Here is an 18,226-nt window from a genome sequence, read left to right on the forward strand (position 1 = left end):
TATGAGTGTTTGTCTTACCTTTTTGTCAAAACATTATGTCCCTCACAGGAGTTCCTCTACGTTACGGCATTGCACTGATCTTTGGTATCACATGGATTTATCTGTTAATTCATTAAAGTTGAGACTTGATTTTTTCAATACATAGAAAAATTCATGTGATCATAGAAAAATATTTAATTTTTTACCAAACTCGGTAGATAAGTTTCTAAAATACATAAATTATATATCATAGTTTCAAAATTAACAAATCGCATATCCACTTTTTGTTTTACTTTCTTGCTCAATTCGAATGAAAAAAAACAGTCAACTGATGTTTTTTCCAATTGAATCTATTTCTTTTTGTTCGAAAAATTTATTAGTTGATTTCGACTAAAATTGACTAATGAACCTATAGTTTTCGAAATAATATAAAATCAATACTTATATGTTCATCTAGTTCTCTTAATTGTAAAAATGATATTAAAAATTAATTTAACTAAATATATTCAGAGTAGTGATTTTTTAAATACGAATTTATTTTTAGACACATTCATGTTTAAAAAATAAATGTTCTCAATATCTTAGGTCAAGTTGATTTTGATAGTATTTTTATAATCAGAAGAATTAGACAAACAAATAGAAACTGATTTAATGCCATTTCAAGATCTCTAGGTCCATCAGATAATTTCAACCAAAACCAGTTAATGGAACTAGAGATCTCGGAATGACATAAAACTAATTTCTATGTGTTCGTATAATTCTCTTAATTATGAAAATACTATCAAACATCAATTTAATGTAATATATTGAGAGAAATGATTTTTTTTAAAAAAATATGACCGAATGAAACTACATAAAATCAATTTCGGTTCATTTAGTCAAAATCGATTGATGGACTTAGAGAGCTCGAAATGAAATGAAACCAGATCCTATGAGTTTTTCTAGTTCTTATGATTATAATCATACCCTTAAATATCAATTTGACTTAATATATTGATAGGAATGATTTTTTAAACACGAATGTGTCTAAAAAATTAATTCATATTCAAAAAATCACTATTATTAATATATTAGGTCAAATTGATATTTGATAATTTTTTTATAATCAGAAGAACTAGATGATATAGGAACTGATTTCATGTCATTTCGAGATCTCTAGGTACATTAGTCGATTTTGGCCGAAATCGACTGATAGATCAAAAGATCTTAAAATCACATGAAATCAATTTCTATGTATTTGTCTAGTTCTACTTATTATAAAAATGATATCAAACATCAATTTGATCTATTATATTGAGAACAATGATTTTTTAATATAAATTAATTTTTTAAATATATTTATATTTAAAAAATCATTGTTTTCAATATATGGGATCAAATTGATATTTGATATTATTTTTAAAACCAAAAGAATTAGGCGAACATATATGAACTGATTTCATATGATTTCGAGATCTATAGATTTATCAGTCGATTTTGACCGTATAAAAATAAATCAATTCGACTAAAAAAATTAGTTGATTTATTTTTTTTCAATTAAATTGATTTAAGGATGAAGATAAAATTTAAAAAAAAAGATACATGATAATTTTGAAAGTATAATATATAATATAGATATTTTAAAAACTTATTTATTGGATTTAATAAAAAAAGTAAAAAATATATTTATCCATAATTACGATAGATTGGCATACCAATTTGACTGCAATTGATATTAATAGATAATAATATCATCGGTACCTAACCAACCTCTTCTTCCTCCGTAAAAAAATCAAAGCTGAATACATTCTCATGCTCTTACGTGCATCCCTTTCTTACTTTAATGTCTAAATTATAAGCCCTAGTCTGCAGTTTTATTAATTTTTTATTATTGAGGGAAACGACAAAGTTTGAGCTCATTCAGAAGCTTCGCAGCAGGTCGACCAATCTCGCCAGGTTGAGGAACGACGAGCCCCCCGGCTGCGCCGCCCTTTCCGCTTCCTCCTTCCACCCAGCCGCCCTCCTCCTCATCTCACTCCCCTTCTCCCCGTTACCCATTAGCTCTCTTATCAGCCCCTCCACTTCCTCTCTCCGCACGTTGTTGTCGATCTCCATCCCGTTCCCCCACTCCGTGCACGCGTACCTGCAGTTGGTCTGCTGCTCCGCGAAGAAGGGCCACGACAGCATCGGCACCCCGCCGACGATGCTCTCCAGCGTCGAGTTCCAGCCGCTGTGCGTCAGAAACCCTCCCACGGCGGCGTGGCCCAGCACCTCCTCCTGCGGGCACCAGCTGGCTAGCATCCCGCTCTCCCGAGTCTTCTCCACGAACTCCGCCGGAAGCACCGCCGCGTGCCCCCGCACCAGGTCCGGTCGGATCACCCACAAGAACTCGTACTCTGAATCCGCCAGCCCCCACGCGAACTCCACCAGCTGCTCGTTGCTCATCACCGTCACGCTCCCGAAGTTGACGTACACCACCGAGCCCGGCGCGCGGCCGTCCAGCCACTCCAAGCACCCGCTCTCCTCCTTCCAAAGGTTGGAGCGGAGCGAGACGAGGGCGTCAGGAATCTGGTGGTGTTGGAGCAGCAAGGAGAGCGGGCCGACGGTGTAGATCTGGGGGAGGATCGCTGCCATCGCCTCCAGAACTGGTCCCTCCAACTTGTCGAAAGTATTCAAGATTACTGCTGTAGCGATGGCGGCGCGCTGTGCCTCGCGGTTGGCGTAGTTGAGCATGATGTCGTCCCGGTCGGTGGTCCGGATGAAGGACGGGAAGTCCCTCAGCCGCATGTTCTTCATTCCCGGCACCCAATCGATCGGAGTATCCAAGAATCCGTTCGTGATGTCGCTTTCGTCTATAAATACACACACAAAATTGTTGATTGCTAGTCAATTCTTGTGAAATTTAGAGAGAGACACAACAAGATTCGATTACGTTTGAGCGGCGTGAGGCCACGGTCGATGAGGCGTTGGTAGTGGAGGTAGCCCATGAAGCCGCAGGCGCTGGTAGTCCAGAAGACGACCTCAGGGATGCGGAGCTCCCTGGCGGCGTCCAGGGTGAAGCTCATGGCCCCGTCAGAGACGATGCAGGATACGGGCGGCTCGTCGCCGCCGTCGGCGTTAAGGCGGCGCAGGAGGTCAAGAAACGGCGGGAGAACGTGCTTGGAGATGGAGTCACAGAGGGAGGGGACATCCTGCGTGGCGTCGGTTTCGGAGGGCGGTAGGCCGTCGGGGATGGACTCGAAGCGGAAGCCCGGGTCGGCAGCCTCCGACGGGACGACGGCGCCGGAGCGGAGCAGGCGTTTGTGGTTGAAGTGGGTGTTGACGAAGGTGATGCGGAAGCCGTAGAACCGGAGGAGCTTCGCCAGCTTCATCATCGGCGTGACATGGCCCTGAGCGGGGTACGGGATGCACACCGCATGAGGCTTCTTCTCCGGCTGTCTTGATGCATCACCCATGGCCACGCTTCTCCCCCCTCTCCTTGCTCCTCCCTGCATCTCTATAAAAAGTCAAGAAAGGGGCATTTTCGCCATTTTGAACTGATGTTCAAATAATTAATTAGCATCTCCACAAGATATCACATCAAGATCTTTTATTTTTTCTCGGCTGCCAATTAGCTCCTTTACGTTGGTCTGAGATGGACTAGCGGGGCAAGGGGGACATTATTTTTTTTATATCTTAATTATTTATATTAATAATTAATAATCATCTAATTTATCTTTTTCGTCTAAAAAAAATTAATAAAAATATTAAGGATGAACAAATTACCTTTGTCACAAGATTTTATAGTTATCATCTATAATTCAGGACTATAGTATAATAGAAGGATGTCTAATTATTAATTTTGAAATATTTATAAGATTTTTTTAAAATGGGTCTCATAATTAAAATATACTGGACTTTTAGATAATCTGTTATGAATATTTTATAATTTATCTGGATGAATAAAATTTTATAGAATTACATCGGTGGTCTCATATTCAACTTGACGTGATTAAATTATCTATTTTGGCAATATTGAGGTGAGCTGGAAAGTGACAATTAAACCAACCAGCGGCAGTAGCGACTGCCGAGGGGATGGAATAATAGAATATCATGTATAATCTTATTGATTTTCCACGCCTGATATTTTTTTAATCACAATTATAGCTTCGTAGTGTAATGGACCTCATACCATCATGGGCGATGAATGGACTTCCGAAGCAAGAGTCAAATCTCTTTGTTTTTTTCTCATTATTTTGGGTACCATTAAAAATTAGTTCGTAGTGTGACGGCAGCTTTCATCATTTTTTTATTCTTTCAGAGGAAATATATGATCAAAATTAGTTTCTTAGTATCAAAAATATTCGGATCCGTTTATATCTAGTTATTCGTTGAAAAAAACTTTATCTTCCCGCTTAGAGTAATGCTTCTACCGAGAGCTCCTTTAAAATCAATAAATTTTTTTTCTAGGATCAATGAGAACTAAAAAAAAAATTTATTAGCGATGAAAATATTCATCACTAATCCATCACTAATTGGCATGATGATCAATTATTTTTGTCAGTATAAAATGAGTCATTGATGTCTTTTAGCAACGATAATTAATTTGTGTCACTAATTTATGATGAAATTAAAATTTCGTTACTAAATTCGTAGACGGAATGTTACTATTCTGTCATAGATCTAACGATGAATATTAATTACTGATACTAGGGGTGTCAATTCGGGTGGGTTGGGTCGGGTTGAGTTTTTTTTTAACCCAACCCGAACCCGACCCGAACCCGAGTTCAACCCAAAATACCTAAACCCGAACTCGAACCCGAACCCGACCAACCCGATCAACCCGATCAACCCGAACCCGACCCATATAACCCGAAAATCCGATTCAAAATGACTTTTTTGGGCTATTTTTCCTATAATTCTTCACTTTTATCTCAATACTCCATCAGTATCATACAAATATACATAAAAACATCTAAATTTTTAAAATAAAATTTGATTTAACCCCAAAAAATCCACAAAACCGTATATTTAAGTCAACCCGGGTCAACCCGGGTCAACCCGAACCCGACCCGACCCAACCCGCAAATTTTTTACTCTCCAACCCTCCAACCCGAACCTGACCCGAACCCGAAAATGCTCAACCCGAACCTGATTTTTTTCGGGTCGACTCGGGTTGGGTCGTCGGGTCGGGTTCATTTTTGACACCCCTAACTGATACAGTGCATGATAGTGGAGTCGGATAGCTGACGTAGTTGGAAGTCAAGCCCATGGGGCGGTCAGAGGTCAAGCACACGTGGTGGTCAGAAGTCAAGTCTACGTGGCGGTCATAAATCAAGCCTACGTAATGGTCAGAGGTCCAGCCTACGTGGTGGTGTCTAGCCTACGTGGTGGTCAAAGGTCCCGATTCCAAGACGGTCCAAGTTGGGCATAAGTGGCGTGCAGGGGTTAGACCTGCATGTCAATTAGGTGTTGGAATGTATACTAAAAGCCTAACTTTTTGTATAAACATATATTTAGAAATAATAATCACAGTGGTCAATATCTATATTTATATGCTAAGTGTAGTTGTTCAATTAATTTATATTATAGATAACATGGTGTGTGGTGTCACACACAGAAGATCATGTTATCAATTCCTTATAAATTATAAACAGCAGCTCACGATTGAGATGGAAAGGAACAAACCATTAGAATAGTCGTAGTGTAATAAAGTATTAGTTTATCTTGACTGATAAATTACACTAGTACACTTTGAGTGTATTGAGCAGAACCATTTGAGGTAGTTTCTTTTAATACTGACTAAATAAAAGAACAATACATCTGTTATTATGGAAGTATGTATTCTTAATCCTAATATAATAACAAGCACATATACTTAATATTTATTTCTTTGATTTATCAAAGGGTGCGATTTAGTTCGATAAATCAATAGGCCCGATAAGTTAGGAAATGATATTATTTATAGTATGTGTTGTTGATTATAGAAAGAAATTGTGTCCTACTAATCTAGGTTGATTATGTCCCCAAGGGAAGCTCATAAGGATTGTCATGTTAAACCCTGCAGGTGGATTTAGTTCGACATGACAATAAGGTTGAGTGATACTACTCTTGGACTAAGACATTAATTAAGATGAGTTATCAGTAACTCAATTAGTTAGTGTACATCTGACTTCTTAAACACAGGGAGACTAACACACTCATGATAAGAAGGAGCCCAAAATATAATTTGGGATTGGTGCGGTAGTTCATTAATAATAATTCTTTAGTGGTATGAATTATTATTGGTGAAATTAAGTTAGGTGTTCGGGGCGAACACGGGAAGCTTAATTTCATCGGAAGACCAAAACCAATTCCTCCTCTCGGTCCCTATCATAGTCTCTTATTTATAAAATATTATACCCACCTATAACCACCTTTATACCCATCCTAAGGTGGCCGGCTGAGCCTTGCTTGGAGCCCAAGCAAGGGGCCGACCAAGTTAATCCTTGGATGAACCAAGTGGTGGCCGGTCCTAACTTGAGTCCAAGCTTAGGTGGTCGGCCACAATAAAATTAAAAGGATTTTATTTTTTAAAATTTTCTTATGTGTATTTCATGATTTTAAAAGAGAGTTTAAAATTTAAATATTTCCTTTTATAGCTTTCTACAAAAGATTAAGAAAAGATTTAATATCTTTCCTTATTTGTAAATTGAAAGGAAGATTTTAATTTTGATAAAACTTTCCTTTTTTGTAACCATGTTCATGATTTAAAAAGAGAGTTTAAAATTAAATATTTTCTTTTATAAATTTCTACAAAAGATTAAGAAAAGATTTGATATCTTTCCTTATTTGTAGATTGTAAGGAGATTTTAATTTTAAAGATAACTTTCCTTTTTGGAAATCATTCACATATTTTAATAGAGAAATTTTAATTTATATATTTCCTTTTATAACCAACCATGAAGGGATAAATTATTAGAGAAATTTTTATTTTAAAATTTCCAGAAACAAATTAGGAAGTTTTTATTCTTGTTAAAACTTTCCTTGTTTGGGATTATGAGGTGGCCGACCATATTGTTTTAAGAAAAGGAAATAAGTTTTAATTAATTAAATTTTCCTTTTCATGGCAAAGAAAATAAGGAAGATTTTATTTAATTTTTCCTTATTTGTCAAGACCAAGGATTATAAAAGAGGGGGTAGGGGTGACTTCATGGCTAATAACTCTATTCTATTTTCCTCCTCTCTTCCTTGGTGATGTGGCCGACCCTTCTAGTTCTCCCTTCTCCTTTTTCTTTCTTCTCCTTGGCCGAAACTCTTCATCCTTTGGAGCTTGGAAGGTGGCCGGATATTGCTTGGAGAAGAAGGAGAGAAAGGAGGCTTTGTTTCTTGCATCCCTTGGAGCTTGGTGGTGGTGGCCAAACCTCTACATCCTTGGAGGAGTTTTGGTGGCCGAAACTTGGTGAGGAAGAAGAAGGGCTTGGGTTGTTCTCATCTTGGTAGATCGTTGCCCACACAACATCCGAGATAAGAAGAGGAATAGGGTAGAAGACCAAGAGGTCGTTACATACAAAGAAAGGTATAATTAGTAATTATTTTCCGCATCATGCTATTTTTTTTATATGAATTCCAAACACAAGAGGCATATAATTCTAGAGTTTCGAATTTGTGATTTGAGTTTGTTTTTTTGTTTTTCGAATTTGTGATTCGATTGTTCTTTTTGGTTAAACGTAATGTTATTTTAGGAAATTAAATATTGAATTTCGTTAAAAGGCTTTGTCGAGGCAGTGGTGAATGCTCCCATACCCAAGAAGGCTATGTGCCTCGCCATGTTTGACCTAGGAGCCAATTTCCAAAATTAATATTTAATAGAATTTATAACATAGGTGGATTTGGATCAATAGTGTTAAGTTCCGCTTGCGATCTAAGTCTAAACCATTAAGAACGTATAAGTTAAATTTGGAATCAATAATGTTAAGCTCCGTTTGTGATTCCGAATTTAATTTCTAAAGAATACAATAGGTTGTTAGGAAAGGTTCGACACTTGTACAAAATTTTTGTACAGTGGAACCGATATGATCTTCCTAGGACCAACCAACAATTGGTATCAGAGCTAGGGTTTACCTCTGTGTGTTTGGTTTTCAGTTTAGATTATGCACATGTCATACATAATTTAGGCAGGATAATAGTAGGATATGCTAACTCTGTGGTTGTAGGCTCTAACTATTATGACTTATGGTTATTGTGTGTGATTGGACCCTTGGATATGCCAAGGGCATTTTATTATGTGTGCATGATTGTATTTAACTAATACAGCAGGAGCTATATTAGCCCTAGGATTTTATATTTATGTTCGATCTAGACTTGATGTACATTCCCTTGTGGAATATAGGATCGATGTATGTAAAATTTTATTTTTTCTGTCGCGGATCGTGTCCTTGCGAGGCATGGTGCTATTGAAGGACTAGAGGCGCAGCGGAAAAGGAAGCTTGATGGACCCGACGACATGAACCCTAGGGCTGGCAGCACACGAAGGAGAGTGATGGAAGAAGCCATAATAGTTGGAAAATTAATTTCCATATTTATTGCTTTATTTACTATGATGTGTGTGTGCATGTGATCTTTGCTTGCATAGTTAAAATTTCTTACCTTAAATAACTAAGTGGGAGAGGGATTAGTAGATAAATTTCACGGTCTCCATTACTGATTTGTAAGTGATGCGACAAACTTGCGTGTTGGCTCTAAGTGCTTCCCTCCCCACCGGATGAGTTTGTTTGCAGATCACTAGATCAAACTTCCTTTATGGATGGTTATAGGAAATTAATTAGGAGCGTGTGATCTTCTCCATCGGAAGGGTCACAATCTTATTTAATGGACTAAGTATCAAGTAATGGTATACACTTAGGCACATTTAATAGTATCCTCCCCATCGGAGTCACTGCTATTATTTGTGTGACCAAAGGAAAACCAACTATTAATTTGTCATAAAGATAGGTTGACAAGATAATAAAATTAAAACCCCCTCTTACAAATGTTTGGTTTTGTATATGTCGACACTATCGTGGCATACAAAATTCACGGTGTATGAGGTAATTTTATTTGTTAGGTTGATAAGAAAATAAAATTAATGGGAAAACCCCTCTTATAAATGTTTGGTTTTGTATACGTCTATACTATCGTGGCATACAAATTTCACGGTATTTGAGGTAATTTTATTTGTCATAAAGAGAGATTGACAAGATAATTATGTTAGAGTGTATACTAAAAGCCTAGCTTTTGTAAACATTTATTTGTTGAAATAAAAGAATCACATTGGTCAATATCTGCATTTATTTGTTAAATGCAATTGTTCAATTACTTTATATAGTAGACAACATGGAGTGTGGTGTCACACTCAGAAGATCATGTTGTCGGTTCTCTATAAATTATAAACAGTTGCTCGCAACTAAGATAGAAAGGAACAAACTATCAGTATAGTCGTAGTGTAATTAAGTATTAGTTTATCGTGACTAATAAATTACACTGATATACTTTAAGTGTATTGAGTAGGATCATTTAGGTATGTTCTTTTTGTACTAACTTAGTAAAAGAACTAAATCTTAGTTATTATGGAAGTGTGTGCTCTTAATCCTAATATAATAACAAGCACATATATTTAATATTTATTTCTTTGATTTATCAAAGGGTGAGGTTTAGCTCGATAAATCAATATGCCCCATAAGTTGGGAAATGATATTACTTATAGTGTGTGTTGTTGATTATAGAAGGAATCTGTGTCCTAGTTATCTAGGTTGAGAATGTCCCCAAGAGGAGCTCATAAGGATTGTCATGTTAAACCCTTCAGGTGGACCTAGTCTGACATGACAATGAAGTTGAGTGGTACTACTCTTGGTGCTAGATATTAATTAAGTGAGTTGTCAGTAACTTACTTAATTAGTGGACATTCGTAATCTTAAACACAGGGAGACTAACACACTCATGATAAGAAGGAGCCCATAATGTAATTTGGGATTGGTGCGGTAGTGCGGTAATAACTCTCTAGTGGAATGAGTTATTATCGATGACCTTGAGTTGTGTGTTCGGGGCGAGCACGGGATACTCAAGCTCATCGGAAGGCCAAAACCAATTTCTCCTCTAGGTCCCTGTCGTAGCCTCATTATAGCCTCAAGTCCATCCAAATGTAAGGCTCTTCTTGGTGTCCAAGAAGGGGGCTGACCCTATAGCTTGGTGACCAAACTTGTAGGGGCCGGCCACAATAATTCAAAAAGGGAGGGTTGTTTTGAATTTTTTAAATCTTCTCTTTGTAGAAAACTATAAGTTTTAAAAGAGAGATTTTAATTTTTAAAACTTTTCTTATTTGAATTAGGCCACATGTTTAAATAGAGAGTTTAAAAGATTTTAAAACTTTCCTTTTTTAACCATCCTCATGGTTTAAGAAAAAAAGGAAAAGAAGTTTTAAAATTTAAATTTTCTATCACCATGTTAAAAAAGGAAATTTTATAAGAGAGTTTTTAAATTTAAAACATGGTTTTAATTTTTAGAAACTTTCCTTTTTTAACTCCTACTTTAGGAAAGAGAGCTTGTAAAATTTTATAAGAGTTTTTCTCTTGTAAAATTTGTAAAAAAATTATTATTCCTTTCCTAAAACATGGTGGATGGCCACCTTGCTTGGTGTCCAAGCAAGGGGCCGGCCAAGTTTAATCCTAAACCAAATAGGATTGATCTCAACCATTGATTGATGATTGATTCAATCAAGAGGAAAGAAAAGGAAAAATAAAAAGGGAAAAGGAAAAACTCTTGGATGATTTTATTTTTTGTAAAAGGTTTTTCCTTATTTGTCTTGGGCAAGTAATATAAAAGAAGGGGTGAGGGGGCTTCATGAGACACAACTCTTATTCTTTTGCTTGGGTGATCTCTTGGTGTGGCCGACCCTCTCCCTTCTTCCTCTCCCTTTGCTCTCTTCTCCTTGGTGGTGGTGGTGGCCGAATTCTAGAGGGAGAGGAAGGATTCTTTTGGGTGGTGTTCATCTTGGACGATCGTTGCCCACACGACGTCGAAGGCGAGGCGAGGAATACGACAGAAGATCTCGAGGTCATTAGCATACAAAGAGAAGGTATAATTAGCAATTGTTTTCCGCATCATGCTAGTTTTTCTCTTTGTAAGAATTCTAAATACAAGAGGCAATTAGATCTAGTTTTTCGAAATAGTTTTTCGAGTTTGTGTTTTCTTCTTTTTCGAACTTGTGATTTGATTGTTCTTTTTGGTTAACCTAAAGTTATTTAAGGAAATAAATATTAGCTTTCCTTAAAAGGATTTGCCTAGGCGGTGATGGTTGCTCCCATATCCAAGAAGGCCATGTGCCTCGCCATGCAGTCCTGGAAGCCAATTTTAGAAATTAATATTTATGGAATTAATAATTTAGGTAGATTTGAATCAATAGTGTTAAGTTCCGCTTGCGATTCAAATCTAAACCATTAAGAACAGATAAGTTAAATTTAGAATCAATGATGTTAAGTTCCGTCTGTGATTCCTAATTTAACTTCTAAAGAACACAATAGGTTATTTAAGGAAATGTTCGACACTTGTACAAAAATTTTTGTACAGTGGAACCAGTATGTTTTCCTAGGACTAACCAACAAATTAATGGGTAAAACCCTCCTCTGACAAATATTTGAATTTGTATACGTCCACACTATCGTGGTATATAAAATTTACGGTATTTGAGGTGTTGGTGAATTTAAATGATATTGTTTGAGGAATCAATATTATTTTAAATTCTAAAGTCTTGACCAAATGGTTTGTGATTCTTAGGTTTTCAATCCCCTAGCTGTTATACTATAAAATAGACTTAGTAGTCCCAATTATAATGATTGGAAACAAAACTTGGACATTAAGGTGGACTGCCCTCTCAGAACTAAGAACAATATAAGTGTATTTTATTCATGAGTTGTTGAAACATGTTTAGTGATGTTATCTACCGATACCTGGTGTGTAGATACAGGAGCCACTGATCATATCTGCAATTCATTGCAGGGTTCCAGAAAATCCAACAACTATATGAAAGGGAAAACACCGTCTACATGGGCACTACTGCAAAAGTAGCAGCTGTTGCAGTGAGAGATGTTTATCCTCTGATAGGAATATAATATGGATTTTGAGAAATTGTCTTTACGTACCTAGTTTAGAAAGAACTTGATTTCGGTTTCTAAACTATCAAAGAACTTGATATTCAGTCTCTTTTTATAACAAAGTTGTTATCAAGAAAAAGAGGGAAGTTATCTGTTCTGGTACGTTGGTCGACAATTTATAAATCCAATAACTTCCATGATGCAACAAATGAAAATTAATAACATATCTTCTAACTCTAATAAGAGAAAGCAACATTTAGAAATAAACCAATCATATCTTTAGCATCTAAGGCTAGGTCGTATTAACTTGAGTAGGATTCAAAGGATAATAGCCAATGAACTTTTGGGTTAATTGGTGATGGAAAACTTTCTAACATGTGAGTCTTACTTGGAAGGAAAAATGACCAAGAAGCCTTTAAGTCTAAGGGGTATAAAGCCAAAGAAGTGTTGGAATTGGTTCATTCTGATTTGTGTGGACCTATAACTATCCAGGCAAGAGGTGGTTTCAAATATTTCGTCTCTTTTATAGACGACTATTCGAGATACGGGTATATTTACTTGATGCGCCGCAAGTCTAAGTACTTTGATAAAGTTCAAAGAGTACAAGGCTGATGTGGAGAAACGTCAAGGTAAAACTATCAAGACACTACGATGAGATCGTAGTGGCAAGTACCTCTTAGGAGAGTTTAGGAGTCACTTATCAGAAGTCAGGATTCAATCCCAACTGACTGCACCTGGTACACCCCAACAGAATGGTGTAGTAGAATGAAGGAATATGACTCTTATGGAAATAGTTAGATCAAGGATGTGTTATTCAGAATTACCAAATTCATTTTGAGGATATACTCTGGAAACGGAAGTGAACATAGTACCTTCTAAAGTTAGAACCCTCTACTCCCATAGAATTGTAGAATGGGCGTAAGCCTAGTCTGAAGCATATTCAGATTTGGGGTAGTCCAACACATGTGCTAAAGGGAGACACTGATAAGTTGGATAGGAGTTCACTTGTTTGTGGGTTATCCTAGAGAAATGAAAGGAGGTTTATAGTCCTAAAAAAATCAGAAGGTCATTGTAAGCATCAATGCTCGATTTTTAGAAGAGGACTATGTAATAAACCACAAGCCCATAAGTAAATTGTTCTTAAAGAAATAATAAAGGACACGTCTAATCTAGTACCAACTGTACAAGATGAAATATCATAAGAAACTACAACACGTATCACAAATGATACACAATTGCAGAAAGTGTCTCGTCGTAGTGGGAGGGTTGTTAGGTAACCTGAAAGATTCAAGTTTTGGGAGAGTCTTTGGACTTGTTCCCTAGTGAACATAAACTTGATTCCTGGATATATGATAAAGCGCTCCAAGATAAGGATGCAGCATCTTGGCAAAGAGCAATAAATATAGAATTAGAATATATGTATTATAATAAAGTCTGGAAGCTTATAGAATAACTAAATGGTGTAAAAGCCATTAGGTCCACAATAGAAAGGAAGGACAGACGGGAAGGTGGAAACTTTCAAAGCAAGACTTGTTGAAAAAGGGAAACCTTTTATCGGTAGCCATGCTTAAGTCTATCTGGATTCTTTTATCTATTGCTCATATGGATTATGAGATTTGGCGAGTGGATGTCAAGACAGCTTTCCTTAAAGGAAGTCTTGAAGAAAACATCCATATGAAGCAACCAGATGTGTTCATTGCAAAGGGCAAAAAGCATCTAGTATATAAGCTCAATCGGTCTATGGACTGAAGCAAAGCTTCAAGGTCTTGGAACATCCGGTTTAATGAAGTAATCCAGACCTATGAATTTATTCAGTATCCGGATGAGTCTTGTGTATACAAGAAGTGTGATGGAAACGTGGTGGTATTTCTTGTACTATATGTAGATGACATATTTGGTAGTTGGAAACAATATCAAAGTGTTGTCGGAAGTAAGGGTATGGTTGTCGAAGAAAATTCAATATGAAGGACTTGGGAGATTGCACAAATATTCTAGGGATCAAAGGGATCACAAGAAAAGAATATTATGCTTATCCCGAGCTTCATATATCAATACAATCCTAGCTCGTTTTAGCATGCAAGACTCCAAGAAAGGTTTTCTACCTTTTAGACATGGAGTAACTTTATCTAAAGAGATGTCTCCGAAGACATCAAAGGAGATAGAGGACATGAAGACAGTTCCTTATGCTTTGGCTATCGGAAGTCTAATGTATGCAATGCTATATACGAGACTGGATATCTGTTTTACCGTAGGCATGGTTAGCATATATCAACGTAACCCTGGACAAGGACATTGGACTTCTGTAATGCATATATTGAAGTACCTAAGAGGGACTAAAGATTATATGCTAGCCTACAAAGTAGATGATTTGCTCCCTGTGGGTTACACGGATTTTGACTTCCAATCAGAAAGGGACAATAGTAAGTCGACCTCGGGGTTTTGTGTTTACTTTAGAAGGTGAAGCCATAACTATGGAGAAGTGTTAAGCATAGGTGTTTTTCGGACTCCACTATAGAAGCTGAGTATGTGGCAGCCTCAGAAGCAGCCATAGTAGCTGAATGACTCAGTAACCTCATAATGGACTTAGATGTGATTCCTGGTTTGCCCAAAATTATTTGGTGCAATAGCAAACTCGAATGAACTACGAGCCCATAAGGCAAGTAAACACAATAGAGCGCAAATACCACCCAATACGAGACATCGTATAACAAGGAGAAGTTGTTGCCGCCTAGATTGCATCAAGTGATAACCTGGAAGATTCTTTCACTAAGGCCCTTAAGGCAAGAGCTTTTGATGGGCATGTTGAAGGGTTGGGAATCAGATGTATGGCAGAATATATGGTAGCATAGTCTTTTAGTATAAGTGGGAGATTGTTGGAATGTATACTAAAAGCCTAACTTTTTTGTATAAACATATATTTAGAAATAAGAGTCACAGTGGTCAATATCTACATTTATATGCTAAATGTAGTTGTTCAATTAATTTATATTGTAGATAACATGATGTGTGGTGTCACACACAGAAGATCATGTTATCAATTCCTTATAAATTATAAACAGTAGCTCACGACTGAGATGGAAAGGAACAAATCATTAGAATAGTCGTAGTGTAATAAAGTATTAGTTTATCTTGACTGATAAATTACACTAGTACACTTTGAGTGTATTGAGCAGGACCATTTGAGGTAGTTTCTTTTTTATACTGACTAAATAAAAGAATAATACCTCTATTATTATGGAAGTGTGTGCTCTTAATCATAATATAATAGCAAGCACATATACTTAATATTTATTTCTTTGATTTATCAAAGGGTGCGATTTAGTTTGATAAATCAATATGCCCGATAAGTTGGGAAATGATATTACTTATAGTGTGTGTTGTTGATTATAGAAGAAAACTGTGTCCTAGTAATGTAGGTTGATAATGTCCCCAAGGGGAGCTCATAAGGATTGTCATGTTAAACCTTGCAGCTGGACTTAGTCCGACATGATAATAAGGTTGAGTGGTACTACTCTTGGACTAAGACATTAATTAAAATGAGTTGTTAGTAACTCAATTAGTTAGTGGACATCCGACATCTTAAACACAAGGAGACTAACACACTCATGATAAGAAGGAGCCCAAAATGTAATTTGGGATTGGTGCGGTAGTTCATTAATAATAATTCTTTAGTGGTATGAATTATTATTGGTGAAATTAAGTTGGGTGTTTGGGGCGAACACGGGAAACTTAATTTCATCGAAAGACCAAAACTAATTCCTCCTCTTGGTCCCTATCGTAGCCTCTTATTTATAAAGTATTATACTCACCTATACCCACCTTTATATCCATCCTAAGGTGGCCAACCGAGCCTTGCTTGGAGCCCAAGCAAGGGGTCGGCCAAGTTAATCCTTGGATGAACCAAATGGTGGTCGGCCCTAGCTTGAGTCCAAGCTTAGGTGGCCGACCACAATAAAATTAAAAGGATTTTATTTTTAAAATTTTCTTATGTGGATTTCATGGTTTTAAAAGATAGTTTAAAATTTAAATATTTCCTTTTATAGTTTTCTACAAAAGATTAAGAAAAGATTTAATATCTTTCCTTATTTATAGATTGAAAGGAAGATTTTAATTTTGATAAAACTTTTCTTTTTTGTAACCATGTTCATGTTCATGATTTAAAAAGAGAGTTTAAAATTAAATATTTCCTTTTATAAATTTCTACAAAAGATTAAGAAAAGATTTGATATCTTTCCTTATTTGTAGATTGTAAGGAGATTTTAATTTTAAAGATAACTTTCTTTTTTGGAAATTATCCACATGTTTTAATAGAGAAATTTTAATTTATATATTTCCTTTTATAACCAACCATGAAAGGATAAATTATTAGAGAAATTTTTATTTTAAAATTTTTAGAAACAAATTAGGAAGTTTTAATTCTTGTTAAAACTTTCCTTGTTTGGGATTATGAGGTGGCCGACCATATTGTTTTAAGAAAAGAAAATAAGTTTTAATTAATTAAATTTTCCTTTTCATGGTAAAGAAAATAAGAAAGATTTTATTTAATTTTTCCTTATTTTCCAAGACCAAGGATTATAAAAGAGGGGGTAGGGGTGACTTCATGGCTAATAACTCTATTCTATTCTCCTCCTCTCTTCCTTGGTGATGTGGGCAGCCCTTCTAGTTCTCCCTTCTCCTTTTTCTTTCTTCTCCTTGGCCGAAACTCTTCATCCTTTGGAGCTTGGAAGGTGGTCGGATATTGCTTGGAGAAGGAGAGAAAGGAGGCTTTGTTTCTTGCATCTCTTGGAGCTTGGTGGTGGTGGCCGAACCTCTACATCCTTGGAGGACTTTTGGTGGACGAAAATTGGTGAGGAAGAAGAAGGGCTTGGGTTGTTCTCATCTCGATAGATCGTTGCCCACACAACGTCCGAGATAAGAAGAGGAATACGATAGAAGATCAAGATGTCGTTACATACAAAGAAATGTATAACTAGTAATTATTTTCTGCATCATGTTAGTTTTCTTTGTATGAATTCCAAACACAAGAGGCATATGATTCTAGAGTTTCGGATTTGTGATTTGAGTTTATTTTTTTTTCGAATTTGTGATTCGATTGTTCTTTTTGGTTAAACCTAATGTTATTTTAGGAAATTAAATATTGAATTTCGTTAAGAGGCTTTGTCGAGGCAGTGGTGGATGCTCCCATACCCAAGAAGGCCATGTGCCTCGCCATGTTTGACCTGGGAGTCAATTTCTGAAATTAATATTTAATAGAATTTATAACATAGGTGGATTTGGATCAATAGTGTTAAGTTCCACTTGTGATCTAAGTCTAAACCATTAAGAATAGATAAGTTAAATTTGGAATCAATAATGTTAAGTTCCGTTTATGATTCCGAATTTAATTTCTAAAGAACACAATAGGTTGTTAGGAAAGGTTCGACACTTGTACAAAATTTTTGTACAGTGGAACCGGTACGATCTTCCTAGGATCAACCAACATTAGGAACTCAAAAGGTAAGAGATACAGGTCAGGACGTACAGGTCGGGATATCCGAACTCAGATGTAGAAGTTAGGATAGGCTGCCTAAGGCTTGCAGGTTAGGATTCACAGGATAGGACAGGCAGAACAGGAGATATGGATTAAGGCTTACAGGTCAGGATTTATGGACTAAGACATACATGTTAGGATATGCAGATTAAGACATACAGGTCATGACGTACATGTCGGGATATCCGAACTCAGATGTGCAAGTTAGGATAGACAACCAAAGGCTTTCAGGTCAGGACTCACAGGATAGGGCAGGTAAAATAGGAGACACGGACTAAGACTTACAGGTCGGGATTTATAGGATAAGATACGTAGAACAGAAGATGTGGGTTATGACGTACAGGTCAGGATACGTGGATTAAGGCTTACAGGTTAGGACGTACAAGTTGGGATATCCGAACTCAGATGTACAGGTTAAGATAGGTGGCCTAAGGTTTTCAGGTTAGGACTCACAGGATAGGGCAGGCAAAACAGGAGACACGAACTAAGGCTTACAGGTCGGGATTTATAGGATGAGATACGCAGAACAAAAGATGCGGGTTAAGATGTACAGGTCAGGACATGCGGATTAAGGCTTAGAGGTCAGGACGTACAGGTCGGGATATACAGACTAAGACATACAGGTCATGATATATGGATCAAGGCGTACAAG

At 36.7% G+C, this 18,226-nt stretch overlaps 1 protein-coding gene across 1 annotated transcript; it reads right to left on the bottom strand.

Moving 5' to 3' along the window:
* Positions 1–1,664: 1,664 nt before the first annotated feature.
* Positions 1,665–3,452, bottom strand: LOC122019898 (7-deoxyloganetin glucosyltransferase-like). Its single transcript, XM_042577509.1, has 2 exons — positions 2,891–3,452; positions 1,665–2,810 (listed from the first exon to the last, which is right to left on the bottom strand). Exons 1-2 carry the CDS (start codon positions 3,450–3,452, stop codon positions 1,879–1,881), a joined length of 1,494 nt encoding a protein of 497 aa, XP_042433443.1. The 3' UTR covers positions 1,665–1,878.
* Between the last annotated feature and the right edge of the window lie 14,774 nt (positions 3,453–18,226).

Source organism: Zingiber officinale, chromosome 9A, assembly GCF_018446385.1.
Source record: "Zingiber officinale cultivar Zhangliang chromosome 9A, Zo_v1.1, whole genome shotgun sequence".
Lineage (NCBI taxonomy): Eukaryota > Viridiplantae > Streptophyta > Magnoliopsida > Zingiberales > Zingiberaceae > Zingiber > Zingiber officinale.

What these genes read in the sequence shown, in the direction of transcription:
- LOC122019898 (XM_042577509.1), bottom strand. Translation starts at nt 3,452, where the DNA reads ATGCAGGGAGGAGCAAGGAGAGGGGGGAGAAGCGTGGCCATGGGTGAT. An exon ending in TGGCCTCACGCCGCTCAAAC is followed by an intron (nt 2,811 to 2,890) that starts GTAATCGAATCT and finishes GTGTATTTATAG; the next exon opens with ACGAAAGCGACATCACGAAC.